This window comes from Panulirus ornatus, chromosome 37 (genome assembly GCF_036320965.1).
Source record: "Panulirus ornatus isolate Po-2019 chromosome 37, ASM3632096v1, whole genome shotgun sequence".
In the NCBI taxonomy this organism is placed as follows: Eukaryota; Metazoa; Arthropoda; class Malacostraca; order Decapoda; family Palinuridae; genus Panulirus; species Panulirus ornatus.
This window is the reverse complement of record NC_092260.1, coordinates 5363388-5387714: the sequence shown is the minus strand read 5'-3', so window position 1 is coordinate 5387714 and position 24327 is coordinate 5363388. Positions and strand designations below refer to the sequence as shown.

Below are 24327 nucleotides of genomic sequence, written 5' to 3'. Positions count from 1 at the left end.
TAAATGCTACATACAAATCCATTTGCTTTTCTAAGTATTTCTCACATACATTCTTCAAAGCAAACACCTGATCCACACATCCTCTACCACTTCTGAAACCACACTGCTCTTCCCCAATCTGATGCTCTGTACATGCCTTCACCCTCTCAATCAATACCCTCCCATATAATTTACCAGGAATACTCAACAAACTTATACCTCTGTAATTTGATCACTCACTCTTATCCCCTTTACCTTTATACAATGGCACTATGCACGCATTCCGCCAATCCTCAGGCACCTCACCATGAGTCATACATACATTAAATAACCTTACCAACCAGTCAACAATACAGTCACCTCCTTTTTTAATAAATTCCACTGCAATACCATCCAAACCTGCTGCCTTGCCGGCTTTCATCTTCCGCAAAGCTTTTACTACCTCTTCTCTGTTTACCAAATCATTTTCCCTAACCCTCTCACTTTGCACACCACCTCGACCAAAACACCCTATATCTGCCACTCTATCATCAAACACATTCAACAAACCTTCAAAATACTCACTCCATCTCCTTCTCACATCACCAATACTTGTTATCACCTCCCCATTTGCACCCTTCACTGAAGTTCCCATTTGCTCCCTTGTCTTACGCACTTTATTTACCTCCCTCCAGAACATCTTTTTATTCTCCCTAAAATTTAATGATACTCTTTCACCCCAACTCTCATTTGCCCTTTTTTTCACCTCTTGCACCTTTCTCTTGACCTCCTGTCTCTTTCTTTTATACATCTCCCACTCAATTGCATTTTTTTCCTGCAAAAATCGTCCAAATGCCTCCCTCTTCTCTTTCACTAATACTCTTACTTCTTCATCCCACCACTCACTACCCTTTCTAATCAACCCACCTCCCACTCTTCTGATGCCACAAGCATCTTTTGCGCAATCCATCACTGATTCCCTAAATACATCCCACTCCTCCCCCACTCCCCTTACTTCCATTGTTCTCACCTTTTTCCATTCTGTACTCAGTCTCTCCTGGTACTTCCTCACACAAGTCTCCTTCCCAAGCTCACTTACTCTCACCACCCTCTTCACCCCAACATTCACTCTTCTTTTCTGAAAACCCATACAAATCTTCACCTTCGCCTCCACAAGATAATGATCAGACATCCCTCCAGTTGCACCTCTCAGCACATTAACATCCAAAAGTCTCTCTTTCGCGCGCCTGTCAATTAACACGTAATCCAATAACGCTCTCTGGCCATCTCTCCTACTTACATAAGTATACTTATGTATATCTTGCTTTTTAAACCAGGTATTCCCAATCATCAGTCCTTTTTCAGCACATAAATCTACAAGCTCATCACCATTTCCATTTACAACACTGAACACCCCATGTATACCAATTATTCCCTCAACTGCCACATTACTCACCTTTGCATTCAAATCACCCATCACTATAACCCGGTCTCGTGCATCAAAACCACTAACAGACTCATTCAGCTCCTCCCAAAACACTTGCCTCTCATGATCTTTCTTCTCATGCCCAGGTGCATATGCACCAATAATCACCCATCTCTCTCCATCAACTTTCAGTTTTACCCATATCAATCGAGAATTTACTTTCTTACATTCTATCACATACTCCCACAACTGTTTTAGGAGTACTGCTACTCCTTCCCTTGCTCTTGTCCTCTCACTAACCCCTGACTTTACTCCCCAGACATTCCCAAACCACTCTTCCCCTTTACCCTTGAGCTTCGTTTCACTCAGAGCCAAAACATCCAGGTTCCATTCCTCAAACATACTACCTATCTCTCCTTTTTTCACATCTTGGTTACATCAACACACATTTAGGCACCCCGCTCTGAGCCTTTAAGGAGGATGAGCACTCCCCGCGTGACTCCTTCTTCTGTTTCCCATTTTAGAAAGTTAAAAATACAAGGAGGGAAGGATTTCTGGCCCCCCGCACCCGTCCCCTCTAGTCGCTTTCTACGACTATTATTATGTTATTATATTATTATGCTATTATATTATCATGTTATTATATTATCATGTTATTATATTATTATGCCTTTGTACAATGGCACTATGCACGCATTCCACCAATCCTCAGGCACCTCACCATGAGTCATGCATACATTAAATAACCTTACCAACCAGTCAATAATACAGTCACCCCCTTTTTTGATAAATTCCACTGCAATACCATCCAAACCTGCTGCCTTGCCGGCTTTCATCTTCTGCAAAGCTTTTACTACCTCTTCTCTGTTTACCAAATCATTTTCCCTAACCCTCTCACTTTGCACACCACCTCGACCAAAACACCCTATATCTGCCACTCTATCATCAAACACATTCAACAAACCTTCAAAATACTCACTCCATCTCCTTCTCACATCACCACTACTTGTTATCACCTCCCCATTTGCGCCCTTCACTGAAGTTCCCATTTGCTCCCTTGTCTTACACACTTTATTTACCTCCTTCCAGAACATCTTTTTATTCTCCCTAAAATTTAGTGATACTCTCTCACCCCAACTCTCATTTGCCCTCTTTTTCACCTCTTGCACCTTTCTCTTGACCTCCTGTCTCTTTCTTTTATACATCTCCCACTCAATTGCATTTTTTCCCTGCAAAAATCGTCCAAATGCCTCTCTCTTCTCTTTCACTAATAATCTTACTTCTTCATCCCACCACTCACTACCCTTTCTAATCAAACCACCTCCCACTCTTCTGATGCCACAAGCATCTTTTGCGCAATCCATCACTGATTCCCTAAATACATCCCATTCCTCCCCCACTCCCCTTACTTCCATTGTTCTCACCTTTTTCCATTCTGTACTCAGTCTCTCCTGGTACTTCCTCACACAAGTCTCCTTCCCAAGCTCACTTACTCTCACCACCCTCTTCACCCCAACATTCACTCTTCTTTTCTGAAAACCCATACAAATCTTCACCTTCGCCTCCACAAGATAATGATCAGACATCCCTCCAGTTGCACCTCTCAGCACATTAACATCCAAAAGTCTCTCTTTCGCGTGCCTGTCAATTAACACGTAAAAGGCAAAGGGGATAAGAGTGAGTGCTCAAATTACAGAGGTATAAGTTTGTTGAGTATTCCTGGTAAATTATATGGGAGGGTATTGATTGAGAAGGTGAAGGCATGTACAGAGCATCAGATTGGGGAAGAGCAGTGTGGCTTCAGAAGTGGTAGAGGATGTGTGGATCAGGTGTTTGCTTTGAAGAATGTATGTGAGAAATACTTAGAAAAGCAATTGGATTTGTATGTAGCATTTATGGATCTGGGGAAGGCATATGATAGAGTTGATAGAGATGCTCTGTGGAAGGTATTAAGAATATATGGTGTGGGAGGCAAGTTGTTAGAAGCAGTGAAAAGTTTTTATCGAGGATGTAAGGCATGTGTACGTGTAGGAAGAGAGGAAAGTGATTGGTTCTCAGTGAATGTAGGTTTGCGGCAGGGGTGTGTGATGTCTCCATGGTTGTTTAATTTGTTTATGGATGGGGTTGTTGGGGAGGTGAATGCAAGAGTTTTGGAAAGAGGGGCAAGTATGAAGTCTGTTGGGGAAGAGAGAGCTTGGGAAGTGTCAGTTGTTGTTCGCTGATGATACAGCGCTGGTGGCTGATTCATGTGAGAAACTGCAGAAGCTGGTGACTGAGTTTGGTAAAGTGTGTGAAAGAAGAAAGTTAAGAGTAAATGTGAATAAGAGAAGGTTATTAGGTACAGTAGGGTTGAGGGTCAAGTTAATTGGGAGGTAAGTTTGAATGGAGAAAAACTGGAGGAAGTAAAGTGTTTTAGATATCTGGGAGTGGATCTGGCAGCGGATGGAACCATGGAAGCGGAAGTGGATCTTAGGGTGGGGGAGGGAGCGAAAGTTCTGGGAGCCTTGAAGAATGTGTGGAAGTCGAGAAATTATCTCGGAAAGCAAAAATGGGTATGTTTGAAGGAATAGTGGTTCCAACAATGTTGTATGGTTGTGAGGCGTGGGCTATGGATAGAGTTGTGCGCAGGAGGATGGATGTGCTGGAAATGAGATGTTTGAGGACAATGTGTGGTGTGAGGTGGTTTGATCGAGTAAGTAACGTAAAGGTAAGAGAGATGTGTGGAAATAAAAAGAGCGTGGTTGAGAGAGCAGAAGAGGGTGTTTTGAAATGGTTTGGTCACATGGAGAGAATGAATGAGGAAAGATTGACCAAGAGGATATGTGTGTCGGAGGTGGAGGGAACGAGGAGAAGTGGGAGACCAAATTGGAGGTGGAAAGATGGAGTGAAAAAGATTTTGTGTGATTGGGGCCTGAACATGCAGGAGGGTGAAAGGAGGGCAAGGAATAGAGTGAATTGGATCGATGTGGTATACCGGGGTTGACGTGCTGTCAGTGGGTTGAATCAGGGCATGTGAAGCGTCTGGGTAAACCATGTAAAGCTATGTAGGTATGTATATTTGCGTGTGTGGACGTATGTATATACATGTGTATGGGGGTGGGTTGGGCCATTTCTTTTGTCTGTATACCACATCGCTCCAATTCACTCTATTCCTTGCCCTCCTTACACCCTCCTGCATGTTCAGGCCCCGATCACACAAAATCTTTTTCACTCCATCTTTCCACCTCCAATTTGGTCTCCCTCTTCTCCTCGTTCCCTCCACCTCCGACACATATATCCTCTTGGTCAATCTTTCCTCACTCATTCTCTCCATGTGACCAAACCATTTCAAAACACCCTCTTCTGCTCTCTCAACCACGCTCTTTTTATTTCCACACATCTCTCTTACCCTTACGTTACTTACTCGATCAAACCACCTCACACCACACATTGTCCTCAAACATCTCATTTCCAGCACATCCATCCTCCTGCGCACAACTCTATCCATAGCCCACGCCTCGCAACCATACAACATTGTTGGAACCACTATTCCTTCAAACATACCCATTTTTGCTTTCCGAGATACTGTTCTCGACTTCCACACATTTTTCAAGGCTCCCAAAATTTTCGCCCCCTCCCCCACCCTATGATCCACTTCCGCTTCCATGGTTCCATCCGCTGACAGATCCACTCCCAGATATCTAAAACACTTCACTTCCTCCAGTTTTTCTCCATTCAAACTCACCTCCCAATTGACTTGACCCTCAACCCTACTGTACCTAATAACCTTGCTCTTATTCACATTTACTCTTAACTTTCTTCTTCCACACACTTTACCAAACTCAGTCACCAGCTTCTGCAGTTTCTCACATGAATCAGCCACCAGCGCTGTATCATCAGCGAACAACAACTGACTCACTTCCCAAGCTCTCTCATCCCCAACAGACTTCATACTTGCCCCTCTTTCCAGGACTCTTGCATTTACCTCCCTAACAACCCCATCCATAAACAAATTAAACAACCATGGAGACATCACACACCCCTGCCGCAAACCTACATTCACTGAGAACCAATCACTTTCCTCTCTTCCTACACGTACACATGCCTTACATCCTCGATAAAAACTTTTCACTGCTTCTAACAACTTGCCTCCCACACCATATATTCTTAATACCTTCCACAGAGCATCTCTATCAACTCTATCATATGCCTTCTCCAGATCCATAAATGCTACATACAAATCCAATTGCTTTTCTAAGTATTTCTCACATACATTCTTCAAAGCAAACACCTGATCCACACATCCTCTACCACTTCTGAAACCGCACTGCTCTTCCCCAATCTGATGCTCTGTACATGCCTTCACCCTCTCAATCAATACCCTCCCATATAATTTACCAGGAATACTCAACAAACTTATACCTCTGTAATTTGAGCACTCACTCTTATCCCCTTTGCCTTTGTACAATGGCACTATGCACGCATTCCGCCAATCCTCAGGCACCTCACCATGAGTCATACATACATTAAATAACCTTACCAACCAGTCAACAATACAGTCACCCCCTTTTTTAATAAATTCCACTGCAATACCATCCAAACCTGCTGCCTTGCCGGCTTTCATCTTCCGCAAAGCTTTTACTACCTCTTCTCTGTTTACCAAATCATTTTCCCTAACCCTCTCACTTTGCACACCACCTCGACCAAAACACCCTATATCTGCCACTCTGTCATCAGACACATTCAACAAACCTTCAAAATACTCATTCCATCTCCTTCTCACATCACCACTACTTGTTATCACCTCCCCATTTACGCCCTTCACTGAAGTTCCCATTTGCTCCCTTGTCTTACGCACCCTATTTACCTCCTTCCAGAACATCTTTTTATTCTCCCTAAAATTTACTGATAGTCTCTCACCCCAACTCTCATTTGCCCTTTTTTTCACCTCTTGCACCTTTCTCTTGACCTCCTGTCTCTTTCTTTTATACTTCTCCCACTCAATTGCATTTTTTCCCTGCAAAAATCGTCCAAATGCCTCTCTCTTCTCTTTCACTAATACTCTTACTTCTTCATCCCACCACTCACTACCCTTTCTAAACAGCCCACCTCCCACTCTTCTCATGCCACAAGCATCTTTTGCGCAATCCATCACTGATTCCCTAAATACATCCCATTCCTCCCCCACTCCCCTTACTTCCATTGTTCTCACCTTTTTCCATTCTGTACACAGTCTCTCCTGGTACTTCCCCACACAGGTCTCCTTCCCAAGCTCACTTACTCTCACCACCTTCCTCACCCCAACATTCACTCCTCTTTTCTGAAAACCCATACTAATCTTCACCTTAGCCTCCACAAGATAATGATCAGACATCCCTCCAGTTGCACCTCTCAGCACATTAACATCCAAAAGTCTTTCTTTCGCACGCCTGTCAATTAACACGTAATCCAATAACGCTCTCTGGCCATCTCTCCTACTTACATAAGTATACTTATGTATATCTCGCTTTTTAAACCAGGTATTCCCAATCATCAGTCCTTTTTCAGCACATAAATCTACAAGCTCTTCACCATTTCCATTTACAACACTGAACACCCCATGCATACCAATTATTCCCTCAACTGCCACATTACTCACCTTTGCATTCAAATCACCCATCACTATAACCCGGTCTCGTGCATATATATATATATATATATATATATTATCATATATTATTATTATATGTTATATATTCCTAGGAAATTATATGGGAGGGTATTGATTGAGAGGGTGAAGGTATGTACAGAGCATCAGATTGGGGAAGAGCATTGTGGTTTCAGAAGTGGTAGAGGATGTATGGATCAGGTGTTTGCTTTGAAGAATGTATGTGAGAAATACTTAGAAAAGCAAATGGATTTGTGTGTAACATTTATGGATTTGGAGAAGGCATATGATAGAGTTGATAGAGATGCTCTGTGGAAGGTATTAAGAATATATGGTGTGGGAGGAAAGTTGTTAGAAGCAGTGAAAAGTTTTTATCGATGATGTAAGGCATGTGTACGTGTAGGAAGAGAGGAAAGTGATTGGTTCTCAGTGAATGTAGGTTTGCGGCAGGGGTGTGTGATGTCTCCATGGTTGTTTAATTTGTTTATGGATGGGGTTGTTAGGGAGGTAAATGCAAGAGTTTTGGAAAGAGGGGCAAGTATGCAGTCTGTTGTGGATGAGAGCTTGGGAGGTGAGTCAGCTGTTGTTTGCTGATGATACAGTGCTGCTGGCTGATTCATGTGAGAAACTGCAGAAGCTGGTGACTGAGTTTGGTAAAGTGTGTGAAAGAAGAAAGTTGAGATTAAATGTGAATAAGAACAAGGTTATTAGGTACAGTAGGGTTGAGGGTCAAGTCAATTGGGAGGTAAGTTTGAATGGAGAAAAACTGGAGGAAGTAAAGTGTTTTAGATATCTGGGAGTGGATGTGGCAGTGGATGGAACCATGGAATCGGAGGTGAATCATAGGGTGGGGGAGGGGGCGAAAATTCTGGGAGCCTTGAAGAATGTGTGGAAGTCGAGAACATTATCTCGGAAAGCAAAAATGAGTATGTTTGAAGGAATAGTGGTTCCAGCAATGTTGTATGGTTGCAAGGCGTGGGCTATGGATAGAGTTGTGCGCAGGAGGGTGGATGTGCTGGAAATGAGGTGTTTGAGGACAATATGTGGTGTGAGGTGGTTTGATCGAGTAAGTTATGTAAGGGTAAGAGAGATGTGTGGAAATAAAAAGAGTGTGGTTAAGAGAGCAGAAGAGGGTGTTTTGAAATGGTTTGGTCACATGGAGAGAATGAGTGAGGAAAGATTGACCAAGAGGATATATGTGTCAGAGGTGGAGGGAACGAGGAGAAGTGAGAGACCAAATTGGAGGTGGAAAGATGGAGTGAAAAAGATTTTGAGTGATCGGGGCCTGAACATGCAGGAGGGTGAAAGGCATGCAAGGAATAGAGTGAATTGGAACGATGTGGTATACCGGGGTCGACGTGCTGTCAGTGGATTGAACCATGGCATGTGAAGCGTCTAGGGTAAACCATGGACAGTTCTGTGGGTCCTGGATGTGGAAAGGGAGCTTGGTTTTCTGTGCGTTATTACATGACAGCTAGAGACTGAGTGTGAACGAGTGGGGCCTTTGTTGTCTTTTCCTAGCATTACCTCACACACATGGGGGGGGAGGGGGTTGTTATTCCATGTGTGGGGAGGTGGTGATGGGAATGAATAAAGGCAGACAGTATGAATTATGTACATGTGTATATATGTATATGTCTGTGTGTGTATATATATGTGTACATTGAGATGTATAGGTATGTATATTTGTGTGTGTGGACGTGTATGTATACACATGTGTATAAGGGTGGGTTGGGCCTTTCTTTCGTCTGTTTCCTTGCACTACCTCGCTAACACAGGAGACAGCGGCAAAGCAAAATAGATAAATATAAAATAGATAAATATTCATATTTTATTATACTTTGTCGCTGTCTCCCATGTTAGCGAGATAGCGCAAGGAAACAGATGAAAGAAGGGTCCAACCCACCCACATACACATGTATATACATACACGTCCACACATGCAGATATACATACCTATATATTTTAACGTATACATTTGTTCACATTCAGTCTCTAGCTGTCATGTGTAATGCACCGAAACCACAGCTCCCTTTCCAAATCCAGGCCCCACGAAACTTTCCATGGTTTACCCCAGACGCTTCATATGCCCTGGTTCAATCCATTGACAGCACGTTGACCCCGGTATACCACATTGTTCCAATTCACTCTATTTCTTCGCCTTTCATCCTCCTGTATGTTCAGGCCCCGATCGCTCAAAATCTTTTTCACTCCATCCTTCCACCTCCAATTTGGTCTCCCACTTCTCGTTCCCTCCACTTCTTACACATATATCCTCTTTGTCAATCTTTCCTCTTTCATTCTCTCCATGTGACCAAACCATTTCAATGTACCCTCTTCTGCTCTCTCAACCACACTCTTTCTATTTCCACACATCTCTCTCACCCTTTCACTACTTACTCGATCAAACCACCTTGCACCACATATTTTCCTCAAACATCTATTTTCCAACACATCTATCCTCCTCAGAAAAACCCTGTATATAGCCCATGCCTCACATGTTGGAATTACTGTTCCTCAAACATACTCATTTTGGCTCTCTGAGATAACATTCTTACCTTCCACACATTCTTCAATGCTCCCAGAACCTTTGCCCCCTCCCCCACCCTGTGACTCACTTCCGTTTCCATGGTTCCATCCGCTGCCAAATCCACTCCCAGATATCTAAAGCACTTCACTTCCTCCAGTTTCTCTTTATTCAAACTCACCTTCCAATTTACTTGTCCCTCAACCTTACTGAACCTAATAACCTTGCTCTTATTCACATTATTCACATCATCATTATTATTATATTTGATCACTGTTTCCCCGCATCAGTGGGGTAGCGCTAGGAAACAGACAAAAAATGGCCCATCCACTCATATACACATATATGTGCATGAAACATAATAGTAATGATAATGATAATCAGTGATCACTTTTCCGGTGTAGGTAAAATGAATGGTAAAATGTGTAATGGCAACTCATTTGACACTTAGGACTTACTCCCATACATCTACAAAACTTCTTTACATTACAAGAGTGAAAATAATGGACAATATATACTTCCAAAGTGATTTTTTTTCATTTCAGTAAAAACATCTTTGAAATTGTAAGGTTAAATACATTTTTTAAACAACTTAAAAACTGAGATTCTTAGGGTTGAAGAGGAAATCCAGGTGATAAGTTTAGAGGTTAAATGAGATACTCCCATTCACCAGTCCATATACAGCTGAGCAAGTTGTTCCTCATTTTCATTTACATTGAGCACTCCATGCCACTGTATTATACTTCGGAGACAGGGTACTGTGATATGAATTCTGACCACATAATTCCAGCATGTCATTAGAGGTGACTAAGTTGGGTGGAAGTAAGGGGCTGGAATTCTTCCCTTCATTTTTTTATCATTTCCCGAAAAACAGGAAAGGGAGAAAGCTAAACAAAGATATCCCCTCAAAGGTTCATGCTGGGGTGTCAGAATGCCTCTGGATGTAACCAGATGAGAAGATATGTGCTCTGTTTGATTAGAAGATCCTGGATATTGATATTTTAGTTGAGGGGGAAGGGGGGTTGTAGTGGTCTGGAAGTGTTCCAGGAGCAAAGTCTGGAATTAGTGTGAGGATAAGAGCAAAAGATGGTGGGATTGTGGTAAAGAAAGTAAGGGAGTGGAAAGTGATATGGGATTAAACTATGAAAAGTGGGTTATTGTAAGCACTTGACAGTAAGAGGGGTGAAGAAAAGGTTGCTTTTTGGGGAGATCTGAATGAGTGTTTTAGTATCTTTAATGCAAAAGATTATACCTTGGTGCTCGGTAGATCTGAATACAAGAGTTGATGATTTGGCATTTGAGGGGAAATGGACATGATAATTATGTTTATGGTAATGATGATAATGAATATATTAATGATAATGATTTTTTTCTTCCATACATGTTTGCTCTTTCCCGTGGGAATGAGGTAGCATCCAAAACAGGTAGCTAAGCCTTAGAGTGAGAAAACTTTCTTACTTGGTTCCTCCCATTATTCTGTCCTTTGGACAGCAATAAAGGAGGGGAGGATTTCCAGCCCCCCCACCTCTGGTCCATCTTAGTTACGTATTACGACATGCAGGAGTTACGTGGCCATTATCCTTTCTCCCTAATTCCCAGGGATAGATAAAAATTTTGATGATAATGATAATAATAATGATGATGATAAGAATGATGATGATGGACAATGTTGGGCACAGATAACAAAAAAGTTAACTTTGATGATGATAATCTGATAACCCCAATTTTTATGTCCGACTGATAATCTGATAATGATAACTTTTTTGATAGAAATTTTAAAAAAAACAATGAAAAAGCTACAAAACCGAAAATGCTTATTCATGCTAAGTCCTAGAATAAGCAAGCATTTCCTTTAGGTTTTGCAACTTTTTGTCTAATGATGTTGTAGATTATTAAAAAATGTACTGTTTTGAAACCCTTGTAACTAGACCAGTACCATGAACTTAATTTTGATTTACCAGATGATTATTATGGCAGGAACTGAAAGATAAGTTTGAAAGTTAAGTACATTTACTAAATCATCAAGCATACCTTACAGTACAATATTTATATACAAACTCAGAATTAGCAGTTAGTCAATTCAAAATGTAGAAAGAGGAGTGGTTACTAATTACTGACGACTTAAGATGATATGATAATCACATTATGACAAGGAGTCTTTTTAGAGTCTATGGGTCACACACACACACACACACACACACACACACACACACACACACACACACACACTATGTGCTGGTTACCCATTAAGAAGACCAACTTCTCAAAGTTAGGCCCAGCAGACAGTCTTGTGTGATTTAAATGCATAGGTAAGTACTTTGGCAGTTGCAGGTATAATTGGGGTGCATGGGGTGTTCAGTGTTACGAATGGAAGTGGTGAAGAGTTTGTGGAGTTGCGATTGGGAATACCTTGTTTAAAGAGAGAGATATACACAAGTATGCGTATATGAATAGAAGAGATGGTCACTGGGCATTTTTAGATTACATATTGATTGATAGATGTGTAAAAGAGACTTTTGGATGTAAATATGTTAAAGAGGGACAGCTGATGGGGTGTCAGATCACTATCTTGTGGATACAAGGGTGAAGATTTGTAGAGGTTTTCAAAAAAGAGGAGACTATGTCAGGGATAAGAGAGTGGTGAGAGTAAGTGAACCTGAATAGGAGATTTGTGTGAAGAAATACCAGGAGAGATTGAGTGTAGAGTGGCAGATAGTGAGAGTAAATACAGAAAGGAGAGTTGGTAAGCAATGGGAGGTATTTAGGGAAGCAGTGATGGCATGTGCCAGAGATGCATGTGGCATGTGAAAGGTGGGAGATGGGCAGATTAGAAAGGATAGTGAGTGGTGGGATGAAGTAAAGTTGTTGGTGAAAGAGAGAAGGGATGGATTTGGGCAGTACTTACAGGGACAGAGTGCAACTGATTGGGAGATACATAAAAGAAAGTGGCAAGACCTTCAAAGGGAAGGTGCAGGGGTTTAAAAAGAGGGCAAATGACAATTGGGGTGAGTGAGTATCAGTAAACTTTAGGGAGAATAAAGATTTGTTTTGGAAGGAGGTAAATCATGTGCAAAAAACAAGAGAACGAATGGGAACATCGGTGAAGGGGGCAAAAGGGGAAGTGATAACAGGTAGTGAGGAAGTTATGAGGAGATAGAGTGAGCATTTTGAAGGATTTTTTAATGTGTTTGATGATAAGTGGCACTTCTAGAGTGTTTTGGTTGGTTTGGTATGCAAAGTGAGAAAATCATGGAGAGTGGTTTGTTGAAGAGAGAAGAGATGGTGAAAGCCTTGGATAAGATGAAATGCAGCAAGGCAGCTGGAGTGAATGGTATATCTGTTGAAGTCATTAAGGAATGGAGTGACTGTGTTGTTGATTGGTTGGTAAGGATATTCATTATATGTATGGATCATAGTGAGATGCCTGGGGATTGATGGAATGCATGTATAGTGCCAAGGGGATAAAGGTGAGTGTCCAAGCTACAGAGGTATAAGTTTGTTGAGTATACCTGGTAAGTTGCATGAAAGGGTATTGATTGCGAGGATGAAAGGATGTACAGAGCATCAGACTGGGGAGGAGCAGTGTGTGGTTTCAAAAGTTGTAGAATGTGTGTGAGGAATATGTAGAAAAACGCATTGATTTATATGTGGCATTTATGGATCTGGAGAAGGCATATGATAGGGTTGATGGAGATAATTTGTGGAAGGTCCTAAGAATATACAGTATGGGAGGTAAGCTGCTAGAATCAGAGAATTTTTTATCAAATAAGTAATTCTTGTTTACGAGTAGGAAGAGAGGAGAGTGAATGTTTCCAAGTTAAGGTTTGTCTGTGGCAGGGGTGTGTGATATCACCAAAGTTGTTTGATTTATTCATGGTTGAGGCGGTGAGGGAGATAAATGTGAGGATCTTGGAGAGAGGGGCAAGTATGCAGTCTATGAGAAAGTGTCAGTTGTTGTTCGCAGATGATAACAGTGCTGATGGTGGATTCGAGTGAGAAACAGCAGAAGTTCGTGACTGAGTTTGGAAGATTGCACGAAAGGTGAAACTTGAGAATGAATGTAGATGAAAGCAAGGTTATTAGGCTTAGCAGGGTTAAGGAACAAGTTTGTTGGGGTGTAAGTTTGAATAGAGAAAAATTGGAAGTGAAGTGTTTTAGATATCTGGGAGTGGACATGGCAGCAAATGGAATCATGGAAGCAGAAGTGAGTTATAGGTGAGTAAGGGGACAAAGGTTCTGGGAATGCTGAAGAATGTATGGAAAGAGATAATGTTATCTGGGAGGGCAAAAATGCATATGGTTATAGGAGTAAGTAGTCTCAACAGTATTTATGGATATGAGGCATGTGCCATAGATAGGGTTGCACAGAGGAGGTTGAATGTGTTGGAAATGAAATTTCTGAGGACATACCTCACGCGTGCAGGGGAGTAGGGGGGGTGCTGTTTTTTCATGTGTGGCAGGGTGACAGCAGGAATGGATGAAGGCAGCAAGTATGAATATGTACATGTGTATATATGTTTATGTCTGTGTATGTATATGTATATATACGTTGAAATGTATAGGTATGTGTATGTGCTTCTGTAGGCGGGAGACAGCAATTAAGTATAATAATGATAATAATAATAGATACTGGAAAAAGAATGCTTCCCACACATTCTCCGAGTGTCGTAGAAGGTGAGTAAAGGGGATGTGAGCTTAGGGCTAGAAGCCCTCCCCTCCTTGTATTTTAACTTTCTAAAAGGGGAAACAGAAGAAGGAGTCATGCAGTGAGTGCTCATCCTCCTCGAAGGCTCAGATTGGGGTATCTAAATGTGTGTGGATGTAACCAAGATGAGAAAAAAGGAGATAGATAGTATGTTTGAGGAAAGGAATCTGGATGTTTTGGCTTTGAGTGAAATGAAGCTCAAGGGTAAAGGGGAAGAGTGGTTTAGGAATGTCTTGGGAGTAAAGTCAGGGGTTGGTGAAAGGACAAGAGCAAAGGAAGGGATAGCACTACTCCTGAAGCAGGAGTTGTGGGGTATGTGATAGAGTGTAAGAAAATAAACTCTAGATTGATGTGGGTAAAACTGAAAGTGGATGGAGAGAGATGGGTGATTATTGGTGCCTATGCACCTGGTCATGAGAAGAAAGATCATGAGAGGCAAGTGCTGTGGGAGCAGCTGAGTGAGGGTGTTAGCAGCTTTGATGCAAGAGACCAGGTTATAGTGATGGGTGATTTGAATGCAAAGGTGAGTAATGTGGCAGTTGAGGGAATAATTGGTGTACATGGGGTGTTCAGTGTTGTAAATGGAAATGGTGAAGAGCTTGTAGATTTGTGTGCTGAAGATGGACTGATGATTGGGAATACCTGGTTTAAAAAAAAGATATACATAAGTATGCATATGTAAGTAGGAGAGATGGCCAGAGAGCATATTGGATTACTTCTTAATTGATAGGAACGTGAAAGAGAGACTTTTGGATGTTATTGTGCTGAGAGGTGCAACTGGAGGGATGTCTGATCATTACCTTGTGGAGGTGAAGGTGAAGATTTGTAGAGGTTTTCAGAAAAGAAGAGAGAATGATGGGGTGAAGAGAGTGGTGAGAGTAAGTGAGCTTGGAAAGGATACTTGTGTGAGGAACTAGTGAGAGAGATTGACTGCAGAATGGAAAAAGGTGAGAGCAAATGATGTAAGGAGAGTGGGGAGGAATGGGATGTATTTAGAGTTGATAGAGATGCTCTGTGGAAGGTATTAAGAGTATATGGTGTGGGAGGTAAGTTGTTAGAAGCAGTGAAAAGTTTTTATCGAGGATGTGAGGCATGTGCACAAGTAGGAAGAGAGGAAAGTGATTGGTTCCCGGTGAATGTTGGTTTGCGGCAGGGGTGTGTGATGTCTTCATAGTTGTTTGATTCGTTTATGGATGGGGTTGTTAGGGAGGTGAATGCAAGAGTTTTGGAAAGAGGGGCAAGTATGCAGTCTGTTGTGGATGAGAGGGCTTGGGAAGTGAGTCGGTTGTTGTTCATTGATGATACAGCACTGGTGGCTGATTCGGTTGAGAAACTGCAGAAACTGGTGACTGAGTTTGGTAAAGTGTGTGAAAGAAGAAAACTGAGAGTAAATGTGAATATGAGCAAGGTTATTAGGTTCGTTAGGGTCGAGGGACAAGTCAGTTGGGAAGTGAGTTTGATTGTAGAAAAACTGGAGGAATTGAAGTGTTTTAGATACCTGGGAGTGGATTTAGCAGCAGATGGAACTGTGGAAGTGGAAGTGAATCACAGGGTGGGGAAGGGGGCGAAGGTTTTGGGAGCGTTGAAGAATGTGTGGAAGGCGAGAATGTTATTTTGGAAAGCAAAAATGGGTATGTTTGAAGGAATAGTAGTTCCAACAATGTTATATGGCCTGAACATACAGGAGGGTGAAAGACGTGCAAGGAATAGAGTGAATTGGAACGATGTGGTATACCTGGGTCAATGTGCTGTCAGTGGAATGAACCAGAGTATGTGAAGCGCCTGGGGTAAACCATGAAAAGTTTTGTGGGGCCTGGATATGGAAAGGGAGCTGTGGTTTCAGTGCATTACACATGATAGCTAGAGACTGAGTGTGAATGAATGTTGTCTTTGTTTTCTTTTCCTAGCACTACCTCGCACGCGCACAGGGGGAGGGGGTACTGTAACTAGCAATTGAATACTTTTAAACAAAAAGTTTCCTGACTGAAAAGCAGAATCCACACCTATAGAGACTTTGGTTTGATGCTCCTCAGAACTGTCTATGATGAGGATAAGACTTCTATGTAAGTGTACTTATGTTTTTGATTATTTCCAAACTATTGGTAGACCTAATACAGTGGTCAGTCTAGCCTGCAGTGTAATCTAAGTGAAAGAACTAAAGTTTTTCTTTTTTAATGACTCTCCTGTTTTATGATGTAGATGTGAGACTTGGACACTGAATGCCCACTGAGGTTATTATATACATGTGAGAATTAGACAGTGAATACCCAATGAGGTTATGATGCAGATGTGAGAATTGGACACGAATGCCCACTGAGGTTGTAGTGTAGATGTGAAACTTGGACACTGAATGCCCACTGAGGTTGTAGTGTAGATGTGAAACTTGGACACTGAATGCCCGCTGAGGAGATGGCTGGATTCATGTAGTACTAAGCAGTTATGCAGTGCTGATATATACTAAGCGTAAGTGTATCACACCTGAAATCATATGAAATTGATAGGACCTGCTGGACCTGGTAGCTCCAGCTGAGGCATTATGAGCTTGGTTGACTTTCATGAAGTAGAATTTGCTCATGGAGCTGTTTCTGAAACAAAAGATCTTGATTGAATACAGCCAAGGGGATAAGCAGAAAGACTTTAACAGCAAGACAGCCATTCATGTAGAGATTAACTGGATTGAAAATTCTAGTTACTCAACTTTTTCATGGTACTGGGCCAGGTAATTATCCATTTTTATAATACACTTTTGTAGTGAGAATGGCTTTTTTTAACCAAAGTAATCCAGGAAGGTTTAAGGAGGGTTTGGTTTTATGGGATATGATTATTAGATATATTTATTTATATATTTATTTATTTATTTATTTTGCTTTGTCGCTGTCTCCCGCGTTAGCGAGGTAGTGCAAGGAAACAGACGAAAGAATGGCCCAGCCCACCCACATACACATGTATATACATACACGTCCACACACGCAAATATACATACCTATACATCTCAAAGTATACATATATATATACGCACACAGACATATACATATATGCACATGTACATAATTCATACTGTCTGCCTTTATTCATTCCCATCGCCGCCTCGCCACACATGAAATAACAACCCCCTCCCCCCTCATGTGTGTGAGGTAGCGCTAGGAAACGACAACAAAGGCCCCATTCGTTCACACTCAGTCTCTAGCTGTCATGTAATAATGCACCGAAACCACAGCTCCCTTTCCACATCCAGGCCCCACAGAACTTTCCATGGTTTACCCCAGACGCTTCACATGCCATGGTTCAATCCATTGACAGCACATCGACCCCGGTATACCACATCGTTCCAATTCACTCTAATCCTTGCACACTTTTCACCCTCCTGCATGTTCAGGCCTCGATCACTCAAAATCTTTTTCACTCCATCTTTCCACCTCCAATTTGGTCTCGCACTTCTTCTCGTTCCCTCCACCTCTGACACATATATCCTCTTGGTCAATCTTTCCTCACTCATTCTCTCCATGTGACCAAACCATTTTAAAACCCCCTCTTCTGCTCTCTCAACCACACTCTTTTTATTACCACACATCTCTCTTACCCTATTATTACTTACTCGATCAAACCACCTCACACCGCATATTGTCCTCAAACATCTCATTTCCAGCACATCCACCCTCCTGCGCACAATTCTATCCATAGCCTATGCCTCGCAACCATACAAAATTGTTGGAACCACTTTTCCTTCAAAAATGCCCATTTTTGCTTTCGGAGATAACGTTCTCAACTTTCACACATTCTTCAAGGCTCCCAGAATTTTCGCCCCTTCCCCCACCCTATGATTCACTTCTGCTTCAGTGGTTCCATCCACTGCCAGATCCACTCCCAGATATCTAAAACACTTCACTTCCTCCGGTTTCTCCATTCAAACTTACCTCCCAATTGACTTGACCCTCAACCCTACTGTACCTAATAACCTTGCTCTTATTCACATTTACTCTCAACTTTCTTCTTTCACACACTTTACCAAACTCAGTCACCAGCTTCTGCAGTTTCTCACATGAATCAGCCACCAGCGCTGTATCATCAGCGAACATTAACTGACTCACTTCCTGAGCTCTCTCATCCACAACAGACTGCATACTTCCCCCTCTTTCCAAAACTCTTGCATTCACCTCCCTAACAACCCCATCCATAAACAAATTAAACAACCATGGAGACATCACACACCCCTGCCACAAACCTACATTCACTGAGAACCAATCACTTTCCTCTCTTCCTACACGTACACATGCCTTACATCCTCGACAAAAACTTTTCACTGCTTCTAACAACTTGCCTCCCACACCATTTATTCTTAATACCTTCCACAGAGCATCTCTGTCAACTCTATCATATGCCTTCTCCAGATCCATAAATGCTACATACAAATCCATTTGCTTTTCTTAGTATTTCTCACATACATTCTTCAAAGCAAACACCTGATCCACACATCCTCTACCACTTCTGAAACCACACTGCTCTTCCCCAATCTGATGCTCTGTACATGCCTTTACCCTCTCAATCAATACCCTCCCATATAATTTACCAGGAATACTCAACAAACTTATTCCTCTGTAATTTGAGCACTCATCTTTGTCCCCTTTGCCTTTGTACAATGGCACTATGCAAGCATTCCACCAATCCTCAGGCATCTCACCATGAATGATACATACATTAAATAACCTTACCAACCAGTCAGCAATACAGTCACCCCCTTTTTTAATAAATTCCACTGCAATACCATCCAAACCCGCTGCCTTGCCGGCTTTCATCTTCCGCAAAGCTTTTACAACCTCTTCTCTGTTTACCAAATAATTTTCCCTAACCCTCTCACTTTGCACACCACTTCAACCAAAACACCCTATATCTGCCACTCTATGATCAAACACATTCAACAAACCTTCAAAATACTCACTCCATCTCCCTCTCACATCATCACTACTTGTTATCACCTCCCCATTAGCCCCCTTCACTGATGTTCCCATTTGTTCCCTTGTCTTACGCACTTTATTTACCTCCTTCCAAAACATCTTTTTATTCTCCCTAAAATTTAATGATACTCTCTCACCCCAACTCTCATTTGCCCTCTTTTTCACCTCTTGCACCTTTCTCTTGACCTCCTGCCTCTTTCTTTTATACATCTCCCACTCATTTGCATTATTTCCCTGCAAAAATCATCCAGATGCCTCTCTCTTCTCTTTCATTAATAATCTTACTTCTTCATCCCACCACTCAATACCCTTTCTAATCTGCCCACCTCCCACGCTTCTCATGCCACAAGCATTTTTTGTGCAATCCATCACTGCTTCCCTAAATACATCCCATTCCTCCCCCACTCCCCTTACCTCCCTTATTCTCACCTTTTTCCATTCTCTACTCAGTCTCTCCTGGTACTTCCTCACACAAGTCTCCTTTCCAAGCTCATTTACTCTCACCACTCTCTTCACCCCAACATTCTCTCTTCTTTTCTGAAAGCCTCTACAAATCTTCACCTTCGCCTCCACAAGATAATGATCAGACATCCCTCCAGTTGCACCTCTCAGCACATTAACATCCAAAAGTCTCTCTTTCGCGTTCCTATCAATTAACACGTAATCCAATAACACTCTCTGACCATCTCTCCTACTTATATACGTATACTTATTTATGTCTCTTTTTGAACCAGGTATTCCCAGTCACTAGTCTTTTTTCAGCACATAAGTCTACAAGCTCTTAACCATTTCCATTTACAACACTGAACACCCCATGTATACCAGTTATTCCCTCAACTGCCACATTACTCACCCTTGCATTCAAATCACCCATCACTATAACCCAGTCTTGTGCATCAAAACCACTAACACACTCATTCAGCTGCTCCCAAAACACTTGCCTCTCATGATCTTTCTTCTCATGCCCAGGTGCATATGCACCAATAATCACCCATCTCTCTCCATCCACCTTTAGTTTTACCCATATCAATCTAGAGTTTACTTTCTTACACTCTATCACATACTCCCACCACTCCTGTTTCAGGATTAGTGCTACTCCTTCCCTTGCTCTTGTCCTCTCACTAACCCCTGACTTTACTCCAGACATTCCCAAACCACTCTTCCCCTTTACCCTTGAGATTTGTTTCACTCAGAGCCATAATGTCCAGGTTCCTTTCCTCAAACATACTACCTGTCTCTCCTTTTTTCTCATCTTGGTTACATCCAGACACATTTAGACACCCCAATCTGAGCCTTCGAGGGGGATGAGCACTTCCCGCGTGACTCCTTCTTCTGTTTCCCCTTTTAGAAAGTTAAAATACATGGAGGGGAGGGTTTCTAGCCCCCACTCCCATCCCCTTTAGTCGCCTCCTTGGACACGTGAGGAATGTGTGTGAAGTATTCTTTCTCTCCTATCCCCAGGGTATGTATCAGCTCTAACTCAGTTGCCTCTATACCATTCTCTTTTTCGTGTTTGTCATGATGGATACTAGATAATGAGATATCTTGGGGATGGGATCCAAGTCAAAACACAAAATCCACTTATGGTTCATATATAACTTATATGCATAGCCTGAGGGTAATGCATACAGTATTTTTAATAATTTTGTGCATGAAACAAAGTTTGTGTAACAGTGAACCATCAGAAAGCTAAGGTGTCACAGTGTCAGCTGTCCATATAGACAATCTGTGGTTTTTTTGGCATTACCTTCATTCCTGACTCTGAAATTATATGCTACTGATAAGCAATAATTATCTTACACTTATTCACACGAATAAGCGAAAAACAGTAAGTAATGCATTTAGGTCTGGCGGTGATGATGGTTTGTAACAAACTGGTGCCAACAGAGCATCAGAGCCCAGCATGGGCAAGTGAGGTCAGGTGTAAAAATTTCCACTCATAACGTCATGTCGCTGCTCAAAAAGTTTTGGATTGTGGAACATTTCAGATATTGGATTTTTGGATTAGGGATGCTCAGCCTGTATCATGATTCTCTGTCTTTTCTTGTGCTGTATCTGTTTATCTTTCATCTGAGAAGACCATGACTGTAGCATGTTTTTGCTTGTGCCATTAGGTTTACTGAAAAATGTTTGTTATAGTGAGATTATCTTGGAAGTCTAGGAGGCTTTGCTTTCAATTGGGAGCTATGCAAGGTGGAGTGGTTTGACTTTAATAAAATCACATTAGATACTATTTATATCAAGTGATAGCAGAATGTACAAAAGACCAGCTGTATCATGGTATTAACTGGTCCAATCTGGCAGTATATAGTCAAGTGATTTCACAGTGCATTGGTCTTGGGGATAGATGACCTTAAGCAAAGGACTGGCATATGTGACGAAGGTAGCACTTCAGCACTTTTTATGATATCTTTCCTTTACTTCTAAACCTCACAATGGTTCCATGACTTATTGTATGACATTGGTATTTTCATGGCATCTTTCACTTCCAAATCAGCATTCCTTTAGTGTCATATGAGCCATTATTACTTTGCCATACATCTTCCCATGCATTTCCCTTATCAGGGTCGAAGAGTTCCCATACTTCGCACGGGAAGTGAGGAGAGTGAACAGGAAGACGAAAATGTACTTTTTGAAGCTCCAAGTGTTGGTGCTGGCATCACTGCTAAACTGGGGCGAGCCAAGGATGCTGTAGTTAGTGGTATTTCAGCAGGTCTGACATCATTTGGACTAAAGAGGAAGGAGAGTGTTTCATCACCAACATCTCCCTCAAAGCCACCACCAGCATCTGGAGCTGCCAAGAGGTGAGTGATTGATAGAGGAATATAAGTAATTGGTTAAGGGAGATTGGTATTATAAAAAATCTTTACCATTTTATACCATTTTATCAATATTGTAAATTGTTATTCATCCACTACTGAGAGATATAGATAGTGGGTTGAGGAATGTTGGTATTATGAAATATCTTTACTAGTTTATCATATTGTAAATTAAATTTTTCTCATAACTCATCAGGTTTTTGAAATATCTTTACCATTTCATCATATTGTGAATTAAGATTTTTCCTCTACTCATCAGGTTTTTCATGCAGTCTTTATCCCAACACATCCCCAGAAGGTACATCACTGTGCTGTATCATATTTCTCTTGTCTCTTCCTTCTGTTTACCTGTGATCCTTTTCACACTCATCATTTCCATAAGCCCAGACTTTTTCAGCATTCTGTGCCTTTTTGATAACTTTTTTATTTTAGTACCTCAGCATTTGAAGGATGCAAACTCTCCTCTTCCTATATGTTAAAGGGACTTGGTCAAAAATCTGCAAGCAGAAATCATCCTAAGAAAAACGTTTTAACAACCTATTATGCAATGGCCATCCAATCACAGACCAAAAAGGGACCACAACTACCCATCTGTAGTTGGGGATGAGAGAGCTTGGGAAGTGAGTCAGTTGTTGTTCGCTGATGATACAGTGCTGGTGGCTGATTCATGTGAGAAACTGCAGAAGCTGGTGACTGAGTTTGGTAAAGTGTGTGAAAGAAGAAAGTTAAGAGTAAATGTGAATAAGAGCAAGGTTATTAGGTACAGTAGGGTTGAGGGTCAAGTCAATTGGGAGGTGAGTTTGAATGGAGAAAAACTGGAGGAAGTGAAGTGCTTTAGATATCTGGGAGTGGATCTGGCAGCGGATGGAACCATGGAAGCGGAAGTGGATCATAGGGTGGGGGAGGGGGCGAAAATTCTGGGAGCCTTGAAGAATGTGTGGAAGTCGAGAACATTATCTCGGAAAGCAAAAATGGGTATGTTTGAAGGAATAGTGGTTCCAACAATGTTGTATGGTTGCGAGGCGTGGGCTATGGATAGAGTTGTGCGCAGGAGGATGGATGTGCTGGAAATGAGATGTTTGAGGACTTTGTGTGGTGTGAGGTGGTTTGATTGAGTAAGTAACGTAAGGGTAAGAGAGATGTGTGGAAATAAAAAGAGCATGGTTGAGAGAGCAGAAGAGGGTGTTTTGAAATGGTTTGGGCACATGGAGAGAATGAGTGAGGAAAGATTGACCAAGAGGATATATGTGTCGGAGGTGGAGGGAACGAGGAGAAGAGGGAGACCAAATTGGAGGTGGAAAGATGGAGTGAAAAAGATTTTGTGTGATCGGGGCCTGAACATGCAGGAGGGTGAAAGGAGGGCAAGGAATAGAGTGAATTGGAGCGATGTGGTATACCGGGGTAGACGTGCTGTCAGTGGATTGAATCGGGGCATGTGAAGCGTCTGGGGTAAACCATGGAAAGCTGTGTAGGTATGTATATTTGCGTGTGTGGACGTATGTATATACATGTGTATGGAGGTGGGTTGGGCCATTTCTTTTGTCTGTTTCCTTACGCTACCTCGCAAACGCGGGAGACAGCAAAAAAAAAAAAAAAAAAAAAAAAAACTACCCATCTGTTATTCCATACCTCCATGCTCCTCCCCAAGGCAACTGAATGTTTATGGCCCTGAACCAGCCATCTGTCAGACCATCCTCTCTACCAGTCATATAGACTGATTGATAGATGACAGTCATTATAAAGGCTATGAGTTATTAGTATTACAAGCCTAAATCTAGGGTGAACATCTTTGAAGTTGTCACCATAACAAGTATTAGTAAGACCTCTGCTGTCCACTCTGAAATAATTTATGATTGTCTTTTATGATGTAGCAAAAGTGCTGTCATTATCAAAAATATTTTTCTGAAATATTAATAAGCTTATTGTTTTTCCATGCCATTGTATAAGATTAAAGCTTTGACTCACAAATGAGGTTTAGTTTGGTTATTGGAAGGTGAGTAGCAAACATATATTCATCAGTAGAGCCTGATAATACTTCACCTAATCCATCCAATCCACACGAAGAAAACATGCAAACAACCAGAAAGCAGAACGGGCAGCATTCACATCATTATGTGCACAGAACCGGGGCTTCAAAACTATTTTTTTTATAGTTTCCCATACCCATACCATGCCATATTACATTTTCATCAACACCACCAACCAAACCAGCAAAAGTCATATAACACAGACATGGAAAGTAGTGTAACCCAAAATTCCCTAGAAATCACGGACCTTATAAAGGAAAGAAACTCTTAGACAAAAACACTCGTTA

At 41.7% G+C, this 24327-nt stretch overlaps 1 protein-coding gene across 1 annotated transcript in view; it reads left to right on the top strand.

The window, feature by feature from the left end:
* Hsl (hormone-sensitive lipase) overlaps positions 1-24327 on the top strand; it is a 174016-nt gene that overhangs the window by 62755 nt on the left and 86934 nt on the right. Inside the window, exon 5 of the mRNA XM_071683738.1 lies at positions 21760-21998. Within this exon, the coding sequence (XP_071539839.1) occupies positions 21760-21998 (239 nt within the window). The remainder of the gene's footprint in view (positions 1-21759; positions 21999-24327) is intronic.